The sequence below is a fragment of the Hyperoodon ampullatus genome (genome assembly GCF_949752795.1).
Source record: "Hyperoodon ampullatus genome assembly, chromosome: 5".
Lineage (NCBI taxonomy): Eukaryota > Metazoa > Chordata > Mammalia > Artiodactyla > Ziphiidae > Hyperoodon > Hyperoodon ampullatus.
Window position 1 is genome coordinate 127,385,455 of NC_136918.1, and position 24,152 is coordinate 127,409,606.

General features: G+C 38.6%; 1 protein-coding gene across 2 annotated transcripts in view; it reads left to right on the forward strand.

Annotated features, from left to right (window-relative positions):
* The window catches only part of JAM2 (junctional adhesion molecule 2), a gene marked incomplete at its 5' end in the record, with an annotated part of 67,194 nt that overhangs the window by 30,891 nt on the left and 12,151 nt on the right, over nt 1–24,152 (forward strand). Inside the window, 4 exons of one of the 2 annotated variants that reach the window (XM_079705590.1) lie at nt 9,381–9,446; nt 16,529–16,636; nt 18,061–18,213; nt 20,968–21,170. In XM_079705590.1, the coding sequence (XP_079561716.1) occupies nt 9,381–9,446; nt 16,529–16,636; nt 18,061–18,213; nt 20,968–21,170 (530 nt within the window). The remainder of the gene's footprint in view (nt 1–9,380; nt 9,447–16,528; nt 16,637–18,060; nt 18,214–20,967; nt 21,171–24,152) is intronic. The other variant, XM_079705589.1, reaches the window with a different exon arrangement.

Here is a 24,152-nt window from a genome sequence, read left to right on the forward strand (position 1 = left end):
TTCTTGGATTTGAGCACCCTAGAAATCAGGGTAACTAACCCTGAGCAATCTTGCCTGACAGTAGTAAAATATGACAGTTAAGCAACGCCAAGCCATTGTTTCCATGTTCTGCACTTCAAAATAAATGGTTCTTGTTCCTTTGGCTTCCTGAAGATTAATCAAGGGAAACATGAAGCAACAATAAACTGGGAAGCTTTCCCTTAGTTTTCAGATCTCTTCTGGAAGCATTTATGGTAATAGAATTTAATTAATAACACATGTATGAAATGTAAGGGCTAAAGCTTTTATGAATCATCATCCAGCAGGAGAGTTAAAAACTAAAATTTATTCAACTCTCATATTTTAAGAATTGAAATTTGAGAAAGAGAATACAATTTACTTGGTCATATAAAATCTTAGTATTTTAGGGGCTTCCCTGGTGGTGCAGTGGCTAAGAATCTGCCTGCCAATGCAGGGGACATGGGTTCAAGCCCTGGTCCAGGAAGATCCCACATGCTGCAGAGCAACTAAGCCTGTGTGCCACAACTACTGAGCCTGTGCTCTAGAGCCCATGAGACACAACTACTGACCCCGCGTGCCACAACTACTGAAGTCCACGCACCTAGAGCCCATGCTCCGCAACAAGAGAAGCCACTGAAATGAGAAACCCGTACACCGCAACAAAGAGTAACCCTACTCACCTCAACTAGAGAAAAGCCCGCGCACAGCAACAAAGACCCAACACAGCCAAAAATGAAATAAATTAATTTAAAAAAATTTTTTAAAAAATCTTACTATTTTAAAGGTTGAACTATCAGACAGTGGACCCTGGAGACCACTTTACTGTGGGTAGTCAAATTTAGAAAGCTAAATAAACTCATTAATAAGGAGCAGTCCATAAGTGTGTGCTGGGATGGATTATTAGAGTTCTCACTAAGAAAAATTATACAAAAAAACTTGTCCTTGAAAATTTTACAAAATGTGCACAAATTACTAGGCCCTCTTCACTTCACCCCCAGGCCCTTAGGAGGTGTCCAGGCAAGGGAGGACCCCAAAGCTTAAGCCTTATTAAACTCAGTCCGTCTGTCTCCTGTTATGTGTCTATTCATTGTATTCTATAAATCTTCTAATTCAGAAAAAGATTGAAAACATTAGCTGTGCACTATCTTCATTTGAGAAATGCAAAGATAACTTCATTTGCAGATTATAAACTTAACAGACTGGTGATATTAGAGATCTTTTTGATACTTTTTATGCTAGTCTCTGTAAAACACAATTTGTATTCATAGCTGCATGTTCACTCTTTCAAAACTTAACTTTTGCTGCATTAAACGGTTGCTATTGATTCCTGAAATTCAGTCAGTAAGGTGGAGAAATAAAACTCTTGAAGTGTAAAGAAAGTTTAAAACAAACATCTATATAGAGTAGGGGATAGAGAGAGCTTAACAGATGGTAAAGAGCTGTCTTCTCACATATGTTGCCTAAGTGGATTTATAGATATCAAATGACTGTAGAATAACCATTTCATTGTCTCCTGGCCCAAAAAGCCACTGAATAATCTGTGTTGTCAGTTGTTAGGACTTTCTGTGCAGATTTGCATATCGTAGAGATTCAGAACCAGACTTTAGAATCCAGATTCAGAAGCTTGGTTTTAGCTCTTTGCTCAGAGCTGATCAAAATTCTGGAGAAGTGACTAACAATACGTCTTCTCAAAACTTGTTTATTTGACAATTATATTAGTATGTTTATTGCTGCTGAGAAATGTAACTATCGAATGCCGGTGGTGGTTCTGGACTTTAAATCTTGAAAATCTGTATTGAAGTTTAAGAATTAGCAACTATAATTTTACGTTAAAGGGCAATGAATAATCTTAAAGTATCATCAAGTTCTCAAAGACTGATGTACCATCTATATTTTAAGGATGTTCCTGAGACACAACCCAGACTACAAATCAATTAGTGAAGAGAGCCACTCAGGTTTATCTCCCATTTTAGTATCTTGGCCATTGTCTATTTTGATACTTGACATCTTTAGTAATGATTTCTTATTTTACACTAACAGAGTGTTAAGGCCATTGTTTTCTGGCACCTTAATCTTAGGGAGAACGAATTAGGACATAGAATGGTTAATATCCATGCCTTACATTGAGTATGTGCTTCCTATTAGCATCAGTGTTGGAAGATAGCATTTCCTCATCTTGTCTGAGAGTCTGCTGGATTTGAGTTGACTGTTGTTTATCTAAAATCTATAGTCAATGCCACTGGTGAACAAATTGTGGTTGGCTGAGGTTGTCACTTGGGGAGTGTCAAAGAAAGATCTCAGAATGCTCAAAGGGCTTCTTTCATGTCCTAGTGGTGAGCATCTGGTGAGAAATTCAGCTACTGATGGCTTTCTGATGCTGTTGGCCACCATTAAACATTTGAAGATGTGCTTGAAGAACATTTCTTTGAAATTTTTGAGAATTTATTTTACTGTAAGAAGTTAATTTATTTACTTCATTGCAAATATCACATGAAAAATTTAATCGTCCAGTGGTTTGGGTAATGGAAAACTGTGAAAGTTTCCCTAAATTTACTAACGCATATAGTTTTATGAAAACAACTTATACTTAGTTCCAAAGCATCATTTGTCCTTCTTGTATTCAAATGATTAAAAAAATCAGAAAAAGGGAGGGAGCATAAAATTTTTGTGCAATATATAACAAATATACAAAGTTTGTTTAAATTAATTCATTCACCATAAACATCTGTCCATTAACACTTTCTCTATTAAAATGGCAATTTGTTATAAACTCCCTGAATAATATTTTTACAACCCTAAAGATTGATAGTGGATGTGACGTTGTCTGCAGAGTGCCTGAGAGTAGCATTGTTTGATACTGATTTCTCCCAATGCTTTGCACAGATTTGAGAATGGGGGATGAGAGGGTGGGGTGGGAGGAGGTCTGTGGAGCCAGACTAAACTTATCTGTAGGTAGATGCACATCTTGGCTTCCCTGCTTTCTAGTGTTGTGACCTTGAGCAAGGTACTTAACCTCTCTCAATTGTCACATCTGTCAAATAAGGATATTAACAGAGTGGAGTCACATCTTTGTTAGATGCTAGGTTCTTAAGGGGAAAATTTATTCATTGTCAAAATCACCCTTAAATTCTTCAGGTCATCACTAACTCACCAGGACATCAGCCATGAGTAGCTCCAAAGTCAAACACATCTTTCATTCCTCCTTGCGCTTTGGTGTGGCTCCCCTTTCTCTGAACATAGGATGCCAGTGTCTCATTAAGAAGACGGGCCAGAATGGCCCGAGACTAGAAGAACGTGTCTGTCTGTGTGTCTGTCTCTCTCTCCCTTTCCCTTACTTCCTTCCTCTCCCACCTCCACCCTCTCCTCTCCCTCCCCTTATTTTCTTTTATTTTTATTTTTTTTGTGGTACGCGGGCCTCTCACTGTTGTGGCCTCTCCCGTTGCGGAGCACAGGCTCCGGACGCACAGGCTCAGTGGCCATGGCTCACAGGCCCAGCTGCTCCACAGCATGTGGGATATTCCCGGACCGGGGCACGAACCCGTGTGTCCTGCATTGGCAGGCGGACTCTCAACCACTGCGCCACCAGGGAAGCCCTCTCCCTCCCCTTCTATGACCTATTATGGTTGAATGACAGATAGTGAGAGAGATATTATCTAATATATCCTAATTCCTACCTCATTAGGTTGCTTTCTATCCATATAAATATTTATCTGTAATAAATACTGGATGGTATTATTGTTACTGCTAGCCCTATGGATTTTTTTAATATTTGTTACTCTAATAATTGTATATAAGTGATTAAACCACATGGCTAAGGGCTTCCCTGGTGGCTCAGTGGTTAAGAATCCACCTGCCAATGCAGGGGACATGGGTTCAAGCCCTGGTCCAGGAAGATCCCACATGCTGCGGAGCAACTAAGTCCTTGCACCACAACTACTGAGCCTGTGCTCTAGAGCCCGTGAGCCACAACTACTGAGCCCAAGAGGCACAATTGCTGAGGCTGTGTGCCCCAACTACTGAAGCCTGCACACCTAGAGCCCATGTTCCACAACGAGAGAAGCGACCGCAATGAGAAGCCCGCGCACCGCAATGAAGAGTAGCCCCCGCTCGCCTCAACTAGAGAAAGCCCACATGCAGCAACGAAGACCCAATACAGCCAAAAAAATAATAATATAAATAAATTTTAGAAAAGAAAACGTATGGCTATTAATTTTTATTTTTGAAAACTTATGAAATAATTTACACCCACAGTTTTTATGACTTGCTTTTATGCACAGTATTCTCTCTAATGTACTTAAAAATTTTTTATTAGGGTATAGTTGATTTACAATACTGTGTTAGTTTCAGGAGTACGGCAAAGTGAATCAGTTATACATATACATATATACACTCTTTTTTAGATTCTTTTCCCATATAGGTCATTACAGAGTATTGAGCAGAGTTCCCTGTGGTATACAGTAGGTCCTTATTAGTTAGTTATTAGTCCTTATTTATTTTTGGCTGCATTGGGTCTTCGTTGCTGGACGTGGGCTTTCTCTAGTTGTGGCGAGCAGGGGTACTCTTTGTTGTGGTGCGCGGGCTTCTCACTGTGGTGGCTTCTCTTGTGGAGCACAGGCTCTAGGCACGCAGTCTTCAGTAGTTGTGGCTCACAGGCTTAGTTGCTCCACGGCATGTGGGATCTTCCCGGACCAGGGCTCGAAGCTGTGTCCCCTGCATTGGCAGGCAGATTCTTAACCACTGCACCACCAGGGAAGTCCTCTATAATGTACTTTTAAAACAAACAGAAAACCTCTGTAACATCTCAGTTTTTCCTAATCATGTTTTTAATGAAAAGTATTCACTTAAATAATACTTTTATAGTAATTTTTTAAGTTGTGATAGTGTGAATACATATTTAGTCTTAGTCAAACCAAATTATTTTAGATGGGTGATAGACATATAAGAACTTTCATTCTTACAGTGGGAGAAGAAAAGAATCACAAAGGTTTTATTTGACTAGGAATTACTTGACTTGGAGATTTAGAAGTTATGGAAATAATCATCTCTTAATCTCATTTTATGAACTGCCAGTGATTTTGGAACACATCCATAGCTATGAAAGACATTTTGTAGCTAGGTTTAAAACAATTTTTGACCTTAACCAGCGGCCCTACATGACAAGTTTTTGTTTATTTTTCTACTTAACTTACTCAAGAAAAGTGAAGAAAAAAAATCAGTTCAAGAAACCAGCCAGCAGCCTGACAATGCAGGGGACACAGGTCGAGCCCTGGTCTGGGAAGATCCCACATGCCACGGAGCAACTGAACCCGTGTGCCACAACTACTGAGCCCGCGTGCCACAACTACTGAAGCCCACGCACCTAGGGCCCATGCTCCGCAACAAGAGAAACCACTGCAGTGAGAAACCTGCACATAGCAACAAAGAGTAGCCCCTGCTCGCCACAACTAGAGAAAGCCCGTGTGCAGCAACAAAGACCCAACACAGCCAAAAATAAATAAATTAAATAAATTAATAAATAAATATATTTTTAAAAAAAAGAATACGGCCAACAGATCCTATTCCTAACATCTGATAGTGAAATATTGATACAAAACATTTGGTTTTCATAAATAGAGTTATTGGGTTCAAGTTAGAAAAATAAAACTGAATTTGAAGACTTAGGCTGGAAAACAGTAGAAATCTTATAATATTTTTTTAAGATTTAGAGCTTTCTGTTTAAATAAGTTCAACATAAGTGACTACACTTTAAAAAATATTTTTACTTAATTAAAGGCAAACCTTGAAGTAAATGGAATTAGAGGAAGCAAGACAGCTAGGAGAAGATGGTTAAAATCACTGAAGGAAATATTCAGCCTACCAAGAAATGCTATCTATTCATTAATGTAATAGTACTAAGCCCCGTTATAATTTTGTTGCCTTCATAGCTTTTGCAATTCAACCAGTCCTTTCTTTTTCCTTGTCTGAGACACATTTTTTTCTATTCAAATATATACATACAAAAGTTATGAGGGAATTAATAAAATTCCTGAAGTTAACAGCTGTTATTTTCCATAGAACTTTAAAAGTGATTTTTGAAAATTGAAGAAATAATTCTCAAAGGAAGTTTTAGCAAGTAGAAAACTGGAACTGAGAAAAGGGAAGAGGAACTTCCCTGGTGGCGCAGTGGTTAAGAGTCTGCCTGCCAATGCAGGGGACATGGGTTTGATCCCTGGTCCAGGAAGATCCCACATGCCACGGAGCAACTAAGCCCGTGCGCCACAACTACTGAGCCTGTGTACCACAACTACTGAAGCCTGCACGCCTAGAGCCCGTGCTCTGCAACTGCAACAAGAGAAGACACCGCAATGAGAAGCCTGTGCACCGCAACGAAGAGTAGACCCCACTTGCCACAACTAGAGAAAGCCCGCATGCAGCAACAAAGACCCAACGCAGCCAAATATTAATTAATTAATTAATTTTTAAAAAGGAAAAGGGAGGGCTTCCCTGGTGGCGCAGTGGTTGAGAGTCTGCCTGCCGATGTGGGGGACACGGGTTCGTGCCCCGGTCCGGGAAGGTCCCACATGCCGCGGAGCGGCTGGGCCCGTGAGCCATGGCCGCTGAGCCTGCGCATCCGGAGCCTGTGCTCCACAACGGGAGAGGCCACAGCAGTGAGAGGCCCGCGTACCACAAAAAAAAAAAAAAAAAAAAAAGGAAAAGGGAAAGATGATTCAATCTGGTCCTAAATCTTCCAGTCTCAGATTGGAATAATGTTTGCCTCAAATGAAAGAAGGCCCAAGTCTCCTAAAGAAAATAAACATTCTCAGTAGGCAGTGTGGTGTTTGAAAAGTTCAAAGATATGATGTGAGGGGAACAAAGATTATCTTTTCCTATTTTGCCAACATTGTCCCCTCAACTGGTTTCTGGGGAATATGAATCTTCATTGTTTTGTCTAAAAAGTATACTAAAATAGTTCAAAAGTCACGAGAAATGCCAGTCATAACTGGAACTTCTCTGAGCAAACTAATTTACACATTTCTAAAGGAGAAAAGAGACTCTTTCAAAGTGTACTTCGAAAGTTTCACAGAATAGTGGTTTAGAATCAGAATCACAGGAAAAACGTTCAGCGATCATGTCATTTAAACGTAGGTGTAATGCACAAAGACCCATGAGACCCTAACTTTTCTCCACCTCACTTAAGAGGATTCTGGCTTGGCCAGCTTAGTCTCTTCCCTTCCTCTGCTCTCTGAAAATCCAAACCCTCCTTTTGGACTCTACAAAATAAAATTGAGGCAGGAGAGGAGAAGCTGGAAAAGAAAGGCATGAGGGGCTGGGGGGGGGCGGTTCAGAGGACTATGGGACATCTTCTAGTATGTGACAAAAGTACATGGAAAAGGGAAAATAGAGTATTTTAAAAGATTTCTTGGACCCCTTCATGGTTTTTGAAATATGCAAGCAAAAAAGTTATTTTGAAATGACTCTTTGGTGGCTCCAATACCTCTCTAAGACTGAGCCAAGTGGGTTATTGCTTTATACAAATATATTTACAAGGGCAGTAAAAAGGATCAGTTCAGGCCTACATTCTTCACATAGATTTGCCAGTTTCCTTAGTGAAGATGTTTGCAATTTAGAGATATGTAGAACCTGAATAGTTAAACAATGTTGAACAGTTGAGCTAGACATTTGAGGTTTATATTTTTTTGAGATTTTTAATTTCACAATTTGATTTGCTGTCCAGGCTTCCAAGAGAAGAGAAAAAGGAAAAAAAATATATCCAGAATAGCATGTATTCTTCAGGAGTGATAAAATCTGGCACAGTGGAAGATTCATTTACATGTCAATGTACTTATAGATAAATGATTGAAAGACAAGATGCCATGTCATATGAAGGATTTTTCTCTCCCTCACAAAAGTGTAATAAATTATTTCATAGTTAAGAAATTCTGATCTTATAGGAACTTTCAAAATCCTTGAACTCATGGTTTCTTGCCCTCCTTAAGTCTATTCCTAGGTTGTCAAAACAGTCTAGTTGTAAGTCTAGAGCAGTGGTTCTCAACCAGGTAGGACTTCCCATCCTACACTCAGGGGACATTTGGCAATATCTAGGAACATTTTTGGTTGTCATGACTTGGGGTAGGGGGGTAGGGATGCTACTGGCATCTGGTGGGTAGAAGCAAGTAATACTGCAAAGCATCCTGCAATGCACAGGACAGCCTCCCACAACAAAGAATGATCTAGTCTCAAACGTCAATAGTGTCAACATTGAAAAAGCTTTATCTAGAGCTTTCCTCTGAGATTACCTTAGTGTCCTACTTCTCCAGTCATAGCCTCTTAGCTTCCACCTTCCTGTTATTCTTCTGAGCCAGTCCTTGCCTTGCTTATTACCACCAGTTTCTCAACCTATGCCATCTTCATTAGACCAGTGGACTTTTCCACCAGACGTCTTTGTTAATCTGCAGTCCTTCCTCATAGTTCAGCTTGGGAGGAATGTGATGTGAGGCCCAGTATAGAACAGCAGCAAACAATGTGGGTTTTGGGTATAATTTAGGTAAGTTAAAATCCCAGATCCACCACTTACTACTAATATAACCTTGGCCAAGTTTCTTACCCCCTCAGTGCCTCAGTTTCCCCACCTGAAAAAAATGTGGATTTCATCAGATGGGGAAACTGATAATATCGCCACCATCAATCATCATCAACAACATCATCATCATCATATCAGATCCCATTAGGGATTTCAGTCTTATAGATCAGTGATTTTTCCAGGATTGGAAAATCATGGAACTGTTTAGGGGGATAACAAAGGTGTTCTGTTTGCATTTTTTATCAGAACTTTATTATACAAAGTTTATAATTATTATATATTATGTATATACTATGTACATATGTATTATGTATATATCATGTACATACTATGTATGTACTATGTACATTTCACAGCAAATACGTTGAATGACTCATTTCTATATGATATAGGTATAGTCAGGGATAAGTTCATAAAGCAATTTATGTCCTTACATAAAGCACTAAAAATAATTAGCTTTTATTTGCAGGGGGCAATACCTGTGACAGTACTAGATCGCACATTAGGCTCAACTTGTTTAACAGTTGAGCTTGTGAGAGTGTGTTGTCTGGGGGGGGCAGCAGGGGGGAGGGGCGCAAATAGATGCATGAGTTCTGCTTTGGGAAATGCTTAAAGAGCAAAACCACAATAGAGAAAATGGAAAAAACATATAGTTTGCCTTAGCTTTTCCTATTTTGATACTTTAAAACTTATGTGTTATGAATTGTGTGAAACTGTCACCAAACTTCAGGCTAGTTTTCTTTAATATGGCATCCCATCCAAACATTTGAAAATGGCCTTTTGCACTATTTTAATTATCCTATCTGTTTTAATCTTTCAGATCATAAGGCCTATGGATTCTCTGCCTCGAAAGATCATCAAGTAGTTACAGCAATAGAGTATCAAGGTAGCGTACCTTACTGATATTCACGGTCTGTATTGTTGAAATAACTCACAGAGATGACACCCGTTAGTGCCTTTCTGTTTGTCAGGAACCTCTGTCTCACTTCACGTTAACTCCCCTGCTGAAATCCTGCTCCCTGCTGTTACCCCCTTGAGAACTCTTTCTCCATCTCCTCAGTAGAAATTTTGGGCATTTTACGAGAGACCTGATGTACAAAGAATGTCTCATTACATAAAGTATCTGCAACAAAGCAAGTCTAATTTGTAAAACTGGGAGAAGGCGATCTTGCAAAGTTTCCAGTCAGCTAAATTTGATAAATGGGAATTAACGCTGCAAACCCCACTCTATGTATTTAAGAGAACGTTAATATAGCCTATTGTTGGGGTATCATTTTGCTATTTATTTTAGCCTCTTAAAATATTTATAAGGGAGGAGTTGGTATTTAACAGGTGTAAAGTTTCAGTTTGGCAAGATGAAAAAGTTCTGGAGATTGCTTGCACAACAATGTGAATATATTTAACACTACTGAACTGTACAGTAAAAATCATTAAGAAGGTAAATTTTAAGTTATGTATATCTTATCACAATTTAAAAAAATTTTTAAGGATCTAATAACCAAAAAGAATTCTGAGCCTTTATAAATTTACTTCAAATGTTGACTATCTACTACTTCTCTGAAGGTTTTTTTTACCTAGAACACATTAATAATACTGGGCAACCTGAAAAATTACTGTTTCTTAAATGTGATGCTTCTTTAGACCATAAACATTTAAGAAACTGATTTCAAATGTCTGATCCCTTTTCTTTAGGCATGTCTTAGTTTCCTGCAGTTGGAGAGAGATAGGTTTGGAGTAAAGAGAAAAAGATTTTAAAAAGGGGCCTGACGTGAGAAGAATTAAATGATCTAGTATTTAACCAGTGCTTACAGTCATGCCTGGCATAGAGTAAGTTATATGTGCTTGTTAAATAATAATATGCTATAATAAGAATCAGTGAATCAGTCATTCACTTAAATAATTGTTTAGGTTATTCAGGTTCTTTGAAGTCCTAATATTTTACATGATTAAGCTAATAAAACACTCTTTATCGTGACGTAGTTTTTTTTTGCGGTACGCGGGCCTCTCACTATTGTGGCCTCTCCCATTGCGGAGCACAGGCTCCGGACGCGCAGGCGGCCCAGCCGCTCCTCGGCATGTGGGATCTTCCCAGACCGGGGCATGAACCCCCGTTCCCAGCATCGGCAGGCAGACTCTCAACCACTGCGCCACCAGGGAAGCCCATGACGTAGTTTTAAATGGGGAGAGGTGGGAAAAAGAAATTAATGATTGGTAGTAATTTGGGACTATGGAGTACTTATAGGGAAGACAAACACGGCTGAGTGAGATGCCAAAAAGGAGACTGGAAAAGCCAATGAGTGAGCACAGTGAGAGGAAAAGATGGAGCAGGATATCCATGTGAGACAAAGGAAACAAAGTTAATTTCTCTCACTTTTTACTTTTCTGGAGGATCTTACTGTTGGGTCCAACTGGATACCGTGGATATTCATCCCTGCCTCCCCAGGCCCTACGCCATGATATCTGAATTAGGATGCCAAAAGTATATTCTTTAGTCTTACTTTAAAAAAATGTATTAAGGCGAAATTCACATAACATAAAATTCACGATGTTAAAGTGAACAATTAAGTGTCATTTATTAGATCCACAATGTTGTGTGACCACCACCTCTATCTAGTTTCAAAGCATTTCCAACACTCTAAACTAAAACCCTGTACCATTTTTATATCACTTTAAAATGTATGTTTTATTTTTAAAATAAATCCTTCTACAGATAGGAAACAGAAAATCCTTCTATGTTTATTGCAATCAAATGTTAGTCTTATTTACTCCCAAGTAAGTATTTTCTATTTTTTTAATCTCGCCTCTGCTCGTTTTAATTAAAAATTACATTTTGATTCTATTTTATATGTGCTCCAATCATTCCAACTTGGCTTTCCATAAAGCAAAAATAAATTTCTATCTATCTTCTTCAACATTTCACTTTTAGGATATTTTATGCAGTAACTTAATTTTACTTAAAGTCTAAAATATTTTTTTTGTTTTTACTTTTTTAAATTGAAGTATAGTTGATTTACAATGTTGTGTTAATTTCTGCTGCACAGCAAAGTGACTCGGTTGGTTATGCATATATACATTATACATTCTTTTTTATATTCTTTTCCATTACAGTTTATCCCAGGACACTGAATATAGTTCCTTGTGCTATACAGTAGGACCTTGTTGTCCATCCATTCTATATGTAATAATTTGTATCTACTAACGCTAATCTCCCAGTCTATCCTCCCCCACCTTCCCTCCCCCTTGGCAACCACAAGTCTGTTCTCTATGTCTGTGGGTCTGTTTCTGTTTTTTAGATAGGTTCATTTGTGTCATATTTTAGATTCCACATATAAGTGATATATGGTATTTGTCTTTCTCTTTCTGACTTACTTCACTTAGTATGATAATCTCTAGCGGCATCCATGTTGCTGCAAATGGCTTTTTCTTTTTTTTAATTTATTTATTTTATTTTTGGCTGTATCGGGTCTTTGTTGCTGCGCACAGGCTTTTCTCTGGTTGCAGCGAGCGGGGGCTACTCTTCGTTGCAGTGCGCAGGCTTCTCATTGCGGTGGCTTCTCTTGTTTCAGAGCACGCGGGCTTCAGTAGTTCTGGCACTTGGGTTCGGTAGTTGTGGCTCACGGGCTCCAGAGTGCAGGCTCAGTAGTTGTGGCACATAGGCTTAGTTGCTCCGCAGCATGTGGCATCTTCCCAGACCAGGGCTTGAACCCATGTCTCCTGCGTTGGTGGACAGATTCTTAACCAGTGCGCTACCAGGGAAGCCCCCTGTAAATGGCTTTTTTTTTTTTTAATGGCTGAGTAGTTAGTATTCCACTGTATATACGTACTACCTCTTCTTTATCCATTTATCTGTCGATGGACATTTAGGTCGTTTCCATGTCTTGGCTATTGTGAATAGTGCTGCTATGAACATAGGGGTGAATGTATCTTTTTGAATTATAGTTTTGTCCGGATATATGCCCAGGAATGGGATTGCTGGATCATATGGTAATTCTATTTTTAGTTTTCTGAGGGACCTCCATACTGTTTTCTGTAATGGCTGCACGAGCTTACATTCCCACCAACAGTGCAAGAGGGTTCCCTTTTCTCCACACCCTCTCCAGCATTTGTTATTTGTAGACTTTTTAATGATGGCCATTCTGACTGGTATGAGGCGATACCTCATTGTAGTTCTGATTTGCATTTCTCTAATGATTAACAATATTGAGCATCTTTCATGTGCCTATTGGCCATCTGTATGTCTTCTTTGGAGAAGTGTCTATTTAGGTCTTCTGCTTATTTTTTGATTGGGTGGTTTGTTTTTTTGTTGTTGAGTTGTACTAAAATATTTTATGCTTTGTGTATATGTGTATGTGTGTTCCCCCCAATTCATTCAGTTTTTTGTCTCTTGCCTCTATGATGTCAATAAATCATGAATTAATTAATTCCTTCTTTTCAGTACTGCTTTTCTGTATCACTTCCCATAGTGATGCCAAAAGCAGAATGAGAGTAAAGCGAGGGCTCCTCTGCCAGGTTTGTAAGTTACATGAGCAGCCTTATGCAGAGAGCACAACCCTGAGAGCAATAACTCAGAATTTAATAGCATGCTTTTCTCCACAGAAGTAATAATTTATGGTAATTCTCCAGAACTACTTTGGTAGTATACATTCTCTTCTTGCATTATGTAAGATTTTGATGATTTTTAACTTGAGCACAGAGAATGAAATCAAACAAGAGTCAACAATACAGAATCTTAGAAAAATTAAAGTTCACAGTGATTCTAGCTGTGTGATTCCTTAAAGTGATTATTTTGCTACATGTTGAACAAATGCTTTTTACAAACAAAGAATTATCTTTTCTCAATCCAAACTGGAACAGATGTAATAATCATCTTAATAGAAAAACTTGGTGCATTTTTCTGTTCTAATATGCCTTGCTTTGAGAAAGTATGATTTATGTCTGTATTATTTTCTTTGCTGTCTCAAACACAGGAAACACTTTAGCTCAAATCTGAGTAATTTGAGGGTAGATTTATGATGGTATTAAGTATGAATTTCTACCATGCCAAGGCAAGCTTACAACTACAAGTAAGAGAAGTGCCTCATGGGTAAAAGTAATAATAATCATTTATGGAACATGGACTATATGCAGAGTACCATGTGCACCCAAGTATGTAAATATATTATCTCATTTAATCTTTACCACAACTTTGCAAGATGAGTAATGTTGTTCTTGTAATTTTACAGATGTGAACACAATCACATCTTTTTTTAAAAAGTTAAATAATTTGCTCAATATCACACATCTGGTTTATGGCAGAGGTCTAACTTCAAAGCCTGTGCCTTAAACTACTATATTATGGCATAATAACACCGAGGGCTAGACACAGAAAATTATGCTGGCCATAAATGTTGAATTTGGGCTGAAAAGAGAGAGGAGAGTCCATGGTAGTTAGCTTACCAGTTCACTTAGTTCTTCATCCTCAGATGTTGGCCCCATGATTCAGTAGATTTACTGTTTCTCACAGTTTTGGAGGTCAAGGTGTTCCCCTGCTTGGAACACTCCCAAAGAACCACAAGGCGAAATTCGGATTCCAGGAAATTCAAAAATTCAAATTCCTTCTTTTAAGTCTTTGGTTAATTATCACCTTCTAAATGAGGTGAACTCTGACTACTCTATTTTTAAAAACTGCACCCCCATTCCCCAGATTCCCAAACTTCCTGTACTCTGATCTACTCTTATTTTCATAGCACTCATGACCACTTAACGTACTATATAATTCACTTCGTGATGTTTCTTGTGTGTCTGACCCCCTGCAAATTGTAAGATCCCAAAGGGGAGGGATCTTTGTTTTGCTCACTGCTATAGCTCAAGAACAATGCCGGACACACAGTAAATACTCAATATATTTTGGACAAATTGCATAGACCATTTCTCTACATTTTATATGGTCAATGAGATTGAGGCTGCAGTGGAGTCACTTCACTTAAGAAAACCATTGGTTACATTTTTAACATAATTTCTGCAGCAGTTTTCCATAGAGTAATGAGCATAGAAATCAAGAAGAATTCACCAAAAGGAGTGTGTGTGTGTGTGTGTGTGTGTGTGTGTGTGTCCAGTTAAATATGTGAAACAATATGATTATTTGAGTGTAAATTTATTCCTAAGACCTAGGAGTGTGAGCTAAAAATGAGTGTGGGTGTGTGTTTAATTGCTGGAAACTCAACAAAATACGGGAAGGAAACCTATCTAAAGCTCAAGACTCCGGAAGGCCACCACCCATTCTCCTTAATCAACAGAACAGAGCCATGTTTCCTCAGACAAGTCCCTCGGCACACGTTTGTCTGTGTAGCATAGTTGTAAACATGTCTGTAAAATGATGTCTGTTTGTAACATAAAACCTGCTTTTAAAACTAGGCATCCTTAAAAACAACTTCTGGATTTTTTTTTCTTGTCTTTCTTTTCTCTATCCTACTTTCTAGCTTCCATTACCTGTTATTCTGTTTCTATATTTCTAGCAATGTGTGTGGAGCTAAAAAAAATTAGAAACTACATTTTAACAGAAAAATCATAATTCTGTCACACAGAAATCATCACTGGGTTAATATTTTCATACATATTCATACAGGCTTTTTGTCCATATCTATGTGTATACTTTTAATAAAACCTGGGATAAATATTATAAGTATTGCTTTCTAATCTACCATGTCATGTAATATCCTGAATTATTTTTTTTAACGGCATTAAGTCTGCTTAACATCAAAATCAGAGGTATGAGAAGGATTTTAACATAGTTTCTCTTCTAGTCAAAGATACTGTGTTTTTTAGGTCAAACTGTATGCATTGTGGAGGAAAAAATGTTTCAGAAATATGAAGTTGAGGGAACTCTGCTCAGTACTCTGAAATAACCTATATGGGAAAAGAATCTGAAAAAGAATGGATATATGTATATGTATAACTGAATCACTTTGCAGTACACCTGAAACTAACACAACATTGTAAATCAACTATATTCCAATATAAAATAAAAACTTAAAAAAAATATGAAGTTGACACTCTGGAGAGCTGGCTGAAACATACTTTAAAAATAGTTAGAACTAGAGGTTTCCATTTGGCAACTTGAAGCAGTTGGCAGGCAAGCCCTGGGTTTTTATTCCGTCCATCATCTTGTTTGGACAGTTAAAAGAGGGGGCTCCTTGGGTAGTTCCAGGAATTCTTTAATGACATAAGTGCAGTAAATTGCCCGTGGTAAAGTAACCTTAGTGAGCTACACTGAGGCGGTTAAACCTGATGCCAAGATGAAATCTCTGAATAATTTTTCTGGATTGAGGTGAAGGGTAGGAGTCAATGATTTATTAGGAGACCATATTGGGTGTGTATTAATGTATTTTCAGAGAAGGTTATCAAAATAGGGATCTGAGTGAGAATGTAGTGTGTTGAGGGACCATTTGGGGTTCCATAGCATGACCTGGGCTGGGCTAAGTGCCTTTCTTAGGCAGTAGGTGTGAAGTATCCACTATTTACCTCCATCCTGGCACTCATCACCTTGGACTGAAATTACACTGTCTTATTTGTCTCTTCTACCAAACTGTAAACTCCTTTAAGACTGAGATGGGGAAGAAAAAGATAAATAATTAATCATAGCTGCCATTTTTAAAGACTTACTATGTCCAGGCATGTGTGCTTTGCATATATTATTTTATATGAAGACTCAACAATTCTATGAGATACTATCTTATTTTACAGATGATAACTGAGGCTCAAGAACTAGGGAAAGTAGCATAGTGTCACAAAATTATTTTCCGAAATAATCATAATGCTTTCAATTCATCTTTAAATTAAGCCAACGTGGTACCTGTTGAGGAAATTTATGAAAAAATAAATGAATGAATGAATAAAAGAATAATTTAAGGCTGTTGAAAATTTATTAATTAAATAAAATATTATTTCAGAGGGACAATTTTTTTTAAGTATTTTTGGTTTTGTTCCTAGAGGTTATTTTAGCCTGTAAATACCCAAAGAAGACCATTTCCTCCAGATTGGAGTGGAAGAAACTGGGGCGCAGTGTCTCCTTTGTCTACTATCAACAGGCTCTTCAAGGTAAGATGCTGGGATTCGATAAGGTGAGAGCAAGAGAGCACCAAATACCCCAGGCCCTTTAATTAACCAATGAGGGCAGGACATGGCTGATGACTGAGAATGTGTTTCTGTAAGTGTGAGATGAAACCAATAGAGGCTGAGACCCAAAACACAACAACCACAAAAACAGAGGACAGGGAACAGAAGTAGTTCACCTCCATGCATGAACTTCATGGAGGCCCTGGACCCCTCATTTCTCACCTCACTTCTAGAGGATGTAAGATGCAATTGTTCTTGCTGGCCTAGTAGATTAAACTCTTGAGGGAAAGGAAGAAAAGATGGTGTGGGGTTGGGATGGAGGGTCACTGCTCAATTGTAGTAACTTTACCCTATTTCCATATCACCATTGAGAAAGCAAGGCCATCACTGAGAAGTTTAGGGAGTTAAGACTTAGGGGAAGGTAAATACAGCTACCCTTATCCAGTGCTTTCTTTTTTACATTTTTTATTGTTATACATTTCTTCATACTCCCTATCCTTCTTGTTGAATATATAGTGAGCTTTTAATTTAAAGTATTGGTAATGATAGATAAAATGCAATGTCTGGGATTTAGTTAAAAATAATCCAGTGGTTAAAGGTACAGATGTAGTAAGACAGGCGTAGCATTGATTAAAATCACAGTTGGGTGATGGTTTGTTGAGGTTCATTTTACTATACTCTCTAATTTTGTGCGTGCTTGAAATTTTCCATTATAATTATTTTAAAAGTTGGAAATATAACTTAAGTATAGTAAACAGGTTATTATTTTAAAATACGTTTTACTTTAATTTTAAAGAATTAAACAAGTGAGCAAATATTTAAAGTTCATAGAAAATTTAAAATATCCCTCTGGTTCTTACCTGTTAAGATAGGATTACGGGCAGCAGAGGCCTAGTAGCACAGCTGTCTTTACTTGAATTTTCTGTAATGCTAATCTAACGTGATACAAAACATCATTTTAATTCTGCACAAATTACTATCAAAAACTAATCCAAAGAATATTTTTAAAGACCCCCTCACCTTCTTTTTTGTGGCAGCATCATGCAAGCCACCACACATAAAGTTACTGTTCCAGCTAGTTAAACTAGGCTCTCCAGTATCTTTTGAAGATGTGAATCTATTTATTCTAGCATACTAGAAAGGGGATGAGGCAGGAATGAGGGTTGAATTCTTTAAAATAAAATATGGGAATACGGAACTGAGTGTTCTTTTGTGAACAGTATGACGTTCTAAAAAAGAAATAGAAATTTGAAAGAGCAGCACTCATATACAATTTTTAAATTTTTAAATTGAATTTATTAATAGGAAAATAAATGCAGTGGTTACTGAATGAAGTGACTAGAGAAAGGTAGTATATAGAAAGTTATTATATCATTATTAACATCATTGTCCTCTTTTTCTAAAAGGAGATTTTAAAGATCGAGCTGAGATGATAGATTTCAGCATACGGATCAAAAATGTTACGAGAAATGATGCCGGGAAATATCGTTGTGAAGTTAGTGCCCCATCTGAACAAGGTCAAAACCTGGAAGAGGATACACTCACTCTAGAAGTATTAGGTGATGTACTTGTATCTGTGTGATTACTGTTCCCACCCTCATCCCCATCATCCAGCCCTGGAGCAATGAGGCAACTCAGGGCCCCAGCGAGTAAAGTTATAAAGGTGGACCACCAGCACCACTGTTCCTGCAAAATCTTAGCTATTACTCCTTTTCACCTCGTTGGCTGCTGAAATTTTACTGTTACTAACTTATTATGACAAAATCTCTTTTCAATTAAGATTGAGGTAAACCTTAATGGTCCTCCACTCTACATAGAAGTAAATAAACTCTTTCCCCAAGAGTTTATTTATTTTTTAACATCTTTATTGGAGTATAATTGCTTTACAATGATGTGTTAGTTTCTGCTTTATCAAGAGTTTATTTTTCAATCACTTTCAGCATAGGTAGTAATTCTCTTACCATATAAAATAGCCTCAAATGAGATGATAGAAAAGCAATAAAACAAAAAAAGTATTGGGATTAGCAGATGCAAGCTATTATATAGAGAGAATGAATAAACAACAAAGTCCTACTGTATAGCACAGGGAGCTATATTCAATATCCTGTGATAAACCATAATGGAAAAGAATATGAAAACCAATGTATATATATGTATAACTGAATCACTTTGCTGTACAGCAGAAACTAACACAACATTATAAATCAGCTATACTTCAATAAAATAAATTTTTTTAAAAATGTAGGCTGGGGAAGTATAGAAGTTGTTTTGGTAAAGAAAGGAAATTAGCATTTATTATGCAGCTAGTATGCATTAGGCTCTTTCACATGTGTAATTTCACTTAATCTTCACTGACAACTTGATTTTTACAGATGAGGAGATAGATGCTAAGTGATTTTCCTAAGGCTGAAGAGCTAGTAAGTATCTGGGCCAGGATTTGGATCCAGATGGGGTTAACTTCAAAGCCAATATATTTAGTTACTCTAAGACTCACTGATAGATAGTAACTGCCCATGATGACAACTAGTGGAGGAAATGATCAGTTCTTCTCCATAGATGTTACTATAAACTACTAAGCAAAGAGAACAAAACAACTCCTCTTCCTTTTTCTACATAGTCCAGGCTCTTTCTAAAATTCTAATGATGTACTTACTGTTATAGAAGAAATTTCATTCAGAAAACCTTGCAGGAGATTCAGCTGGTGTATTAGTCTTCTGCTACATACCAAATGATCACAAACTTAGCAGCTTAAAACAACCACCCATTTATTAGCTCACGGTTCTGTAGATCAGAAGCTCAGCACAATGTGGCTGGGTTCTCTGCCCAGAATATCACAAGGCTGAGATCGAGGAGTCAGCTGGGCTCAGTTCTTGACTGGAGGCTCTGGAAGTAAATCTGCCGTCAAGCTCATTTATTCTTGTTGGCAGATTTCAGTTCCTTACGGTTGTAGAACTGAGGTCCCCTTTCCATGTTGGCTATAAGCTGGAGGCCACGCTCAGTTCCCAGAGCCACTACATTCTTTGCCATGGGGCCTCTCTATCTACAACCCAACAAAAGCATGTTGAATCCTTCTTGTGTTTTGAATCTCTGAATTTCCCTTCTGTGACCAGCCGGAGAAAACTACTTCTAAAGAGGTCATGTGGGGACTTCCCTGGTGGTCCAGTGGGTAAGACTCCACGCTTCCAATGCAGGGAGCATGGGTTTGATCCCTGGTCAGCAAACTAGATCCCGCAGGCATGCCCACAACTAAGAAGTCTGCAGGCTGCAACGAAGATCCTGCATGCCACAAGACCTGGTGCAGCCTAAATAAATAAATAAAATATTTTTTTTAAAAAAGAGGTCATGTCATTAGGGCAGACCCATCTAAGTAATCTCCCCTACCTTAAAGACAAGAGACTTGGGACCTTAATTACATCTCTAAAATCCCTTCAGAGTAGTACCTACATTAGTGTTTGATTGAATAACTGAGAGCACGTGTACATACACCAGGGCCGGGGAACTTGGGGGACCGTGTTAGAACTCTGCCTACACAGACAGTTCTGGGTTTTCCTGGATTTAAGTAAGGTCTGGTTTACTTTACAAATCCCTGGGACCAGAATAACCTTAATTCAGATATTCTCTATCTTGGCCTGAATGAGATTTTAGTTTGAGTACTGATCCTGAAAATATACTCAGGTTTGACTTTGTTTGAATGTAGTTGATAATAATACATTAAAATCATTGATGAGGGGAAAAGTAGCGATTGTTTATCTAGAAAAGAATAGCTGTTGTAGTAGCTAATGTAGTGTTTGCAAGTGTAACAGGTAAGCCCTGAACTCTCAGTGAGTGGCTTACATAATAGAAGTTCCTTTCTTATGTAAGTAAAGTCTAAATAATTGGAGACAGAGATAGCAGTGGTGGAACTATATTGCCCTACTTAATGAAATCAGTAGGGACCCAAGCTAATGTAAGCATGACATCTTTGATACATAGCTTTCTGAGTTCACCATGGGTATTGACACCTCCTTGGTAGTGGGAGGGGGAGGGGGAGGGAATGGATGGAGAATCATACAGGAAGCTTTTATGGATCAGGCATGGGAATAGCATATATGACTTTTCCCCAGATTCCATTGGTCAGAACTCATGCATGTGATCCCATCTGGCTACAAGGGGGCTGGCAAATGTGGTCTAGCTGTGTGCCTGTGAAGAAAGGAAGTTTCTTGAACAAGTAGCCAGTCTCTGTCACAGGTGTCCAATAAATCCATCTTTAGCTGGCTGTTAAAATCCTCATTTAGCTTGTAAATAACCAATGCCATTTGACTTCCATCCTCCAGTGGCTCCGGCAGTTCCATCGTGTGAAGTACCCAGTTCTGCACTGCGTGGTACTGTGGTGGAGTTGCGATGTCAAGACAAAGAAGGCAACCCGGCTCCTGAATACACGTGGTTTAAGGATGGCATCCGTTTGCTAGAGAATCCAAAACTTGGCTCCCCAAGTGCCAACAGCTCATACACAATGAATACAAAATCTGGAACTCTGGTAAGGTCATTTCAAGCATTGGCCTCATAACTGTCTTGCATTTGGAAAAAAAAATATTAGAACTAAAATAATGGAGAGTAGAGGGCTGATACCATTGCTTGTTAAGTAGAGAGAGGAAAGGATAGCAGGAAAGATGGTGGCACTCATACAGAGAAGTGATGGAAAAGGCTGCCACAGGAGAGGAGAAGACAAAACAGAGAACTAGGGAGTTGGACACAAAAAGGTCTGCACCAGGGGCCTGGCACAGGCCAAGATGGAGTCATGATGATGGATCAGGCCTGGAAAGGTACCAGGTGCAGTCTCATATTTATAATATCAGGGAAATGCATGAAAACTCCCTTGGGAAGGGGACCCTCCTACACTGTTGGTGGGAGTGTAAACTGATGCAGCCACTATGGAAAACAGTATGGAGGTTCCTTATAAAACTAAAAATAGAACTACCATATGATCCTGCAGTCCCACTCCTGGGCATATATCCAGAGAAAACTAATTTGAAAAGATACATGCACCTCAGTGTTCATAGCAGCACTATTTACAATACCAAGACATAGAAGCAACCAAAATGTCCATTGACAGATGAAAGGATAAAAAAGATGTGCTGTATATATATATATATATATATATATATATATACATATACACATACATACGTATATATACACACACATATATATCGCATATATTTCATTCTTTTATATTTATATATAAAAGAATGAAATAATGCCATTTGCAGCAACATGTATGGACCGAGAGATCATCATAATAAGTGAAGTAAGTCAGACAGAGAAAGACAAATATCATATGACATCATTTATCTGTGGATTCTAAAATGTGACACAGGGCTTCCCTGGTGGCGCAGTGGGTAAGAATCCACTTGCCAGTTCAGGAGACACGGGTTCGAGCCCTGGTCCAGGAAGATCCCACATGCTGCAGAGGAACTAAGCCCATGCACCGCAACTACTGAGCCTGTACTCTAGAGCCCACAAGCCACAACTACTGAAGTCCGCATGCCGCAACTACTGAAGCCCGCGTGCCGCAACTTCTGAAGCCCGCGCGCCTAGAGCCAGTGCTCCGCAGCAAGGGAAGCCACCACAATGAGAAGCCCGCACACTGCAACGAAGAGTAGCCCCCACTCGCCAAAACAAGAGAAAGCCTGCGCGCAGCAATGAAGACCCAACGCAGCCAAAAATTAATAAATAAAAAATTTTTTAAAAAGGTAAACAAGAAGGTCCTACTGTATAGTGCAGGGAACTATATTCAATATCTTGTAATCAACCATAAGGGAAAAGATTCTGAAAAAGAATACAGATATACATGTATGTATAACTGAACACCAGAAACTAACACAACATTGTAAGTCAACTATATTTTAATAAAAATTTTTTAAAAAATAAAAATCTCGGGCTTCCCTGGTGGCGCAGAGGTTGGGAGTCCGCCTGCCGATGCAGGGGACATGGGTTCGTGCCCTGGTCCGGGAGGATCCCACATGCCTCGGAGCGGCTGGGCCCGTGAGCCGTGGCCGCTGGGCCTGCGCGTCCGGAGCCTGTGCTCCGCAACGGGAGAGGCCACAACAGTGAGAGGCCCACATACAGCCAAAAAAAAAAAAAAAAAAAAAAAAAAAATCTCTCTTGGGGATGCCCTGACCTCAGTACCAGCCGTGTGAGAATAGTGACTCTTGCCAACCTATGATAGGATGTCTGTGTCATTAAACTCTTCCATGACTAGCTCGTCAACAACTGACTTTGTGACTTGAGTATCTATTACTTTAGATTTAGTCCAGATTGTCTGATCGATTGAAAAGCCTTTCTAAGGAATCCTGTTGGAAATCTGTAAATAAGATCTTTAAAGTTAATGACATTTACAAATAAAAGTATTTTTACTGTTTTTGTCTCTGACTTTTTAGGGTAGAGGTGGGAGTAAAAAAAGACCATTAAATTTGAAGCTTTTTTTTTTTAATTCAAAGTAGTATGTCAGTTTAAAAATGCTGCATTTCCAGCAAGGCAGAATCACTCTCACAACCATTATCAAAAGAATCTTAAAGGTATGGTAATAAAAATTTTAATAAATTTTTAGAGGAGGTATAATATTTCCTTTCATCCCTTCAGTCTACAAGTGCATGATAACATTTAAAAACTAGATCCTCTGGTAAGTAATAAAGCATATTGATAAAGTGACTGAAAGATAAACCTATCGGTGGATTGATGTGGCTACTCCCTAAGGAAGGGACACTCTGGCCCTTTCAGCGTCAGCAGGCTCAGTCAGCAGGTCTGAGTCATTTTACACTGAGAAATTGGGCAGAAAACCTGCTGTCACACTTGGCTATATTTACTTTTCAAATTTGTTTTTTCTTAGAGCAGTTGATGAAAAGCCCCAAGCCAAGTCTGAAAAGATATAGATTCACTTTCCTCAGCTCCACCCTTGAAATATCTGTGATGTCAAAGGGGTGCACCAGGGCAGAACCAGGATGGATTATTTTCTGAAAAATGAGCAAAACAAAGACTCCAGTGTATGGAAGACAACGGCTTCCTTTTAATCACCAGTTAGAATATCCTGGAAGATCATTTTCGGTTTTAGTCTAACTTATTGTTTATACATAACCTTGGCTTTGAGTTCATGGTGAATATCTTTAAAGGAGTCTGGCTCTTGGGACTGACGAGTCCATAAAGTGAGAATACACAAGGGAAAGCTTTCTATCCCACCATGTTGAAGGATACAGAAAGAAGAGGTATATGGGTAAGTGGGTAGGGAAAAGAGAGGAAAAGGCCTTAAGTAGATCAAAACCCTGGCTGTTTTTAGGCACTTGTATTACATGAGGATACAAGACAATAAGGAGGTGCTCTTTAGAGGTTCATGGCCTCTCTTGGATGGTTGCAGTCAGCAGTAACCACTGTGGTACCGAGGGTGTGACAGGAGGATACTGAAAGAATGAGTCTGAGCGCCCCTCTCACCATCCTTAGGTCCTGGCAGGATCCTTGAAGGTTT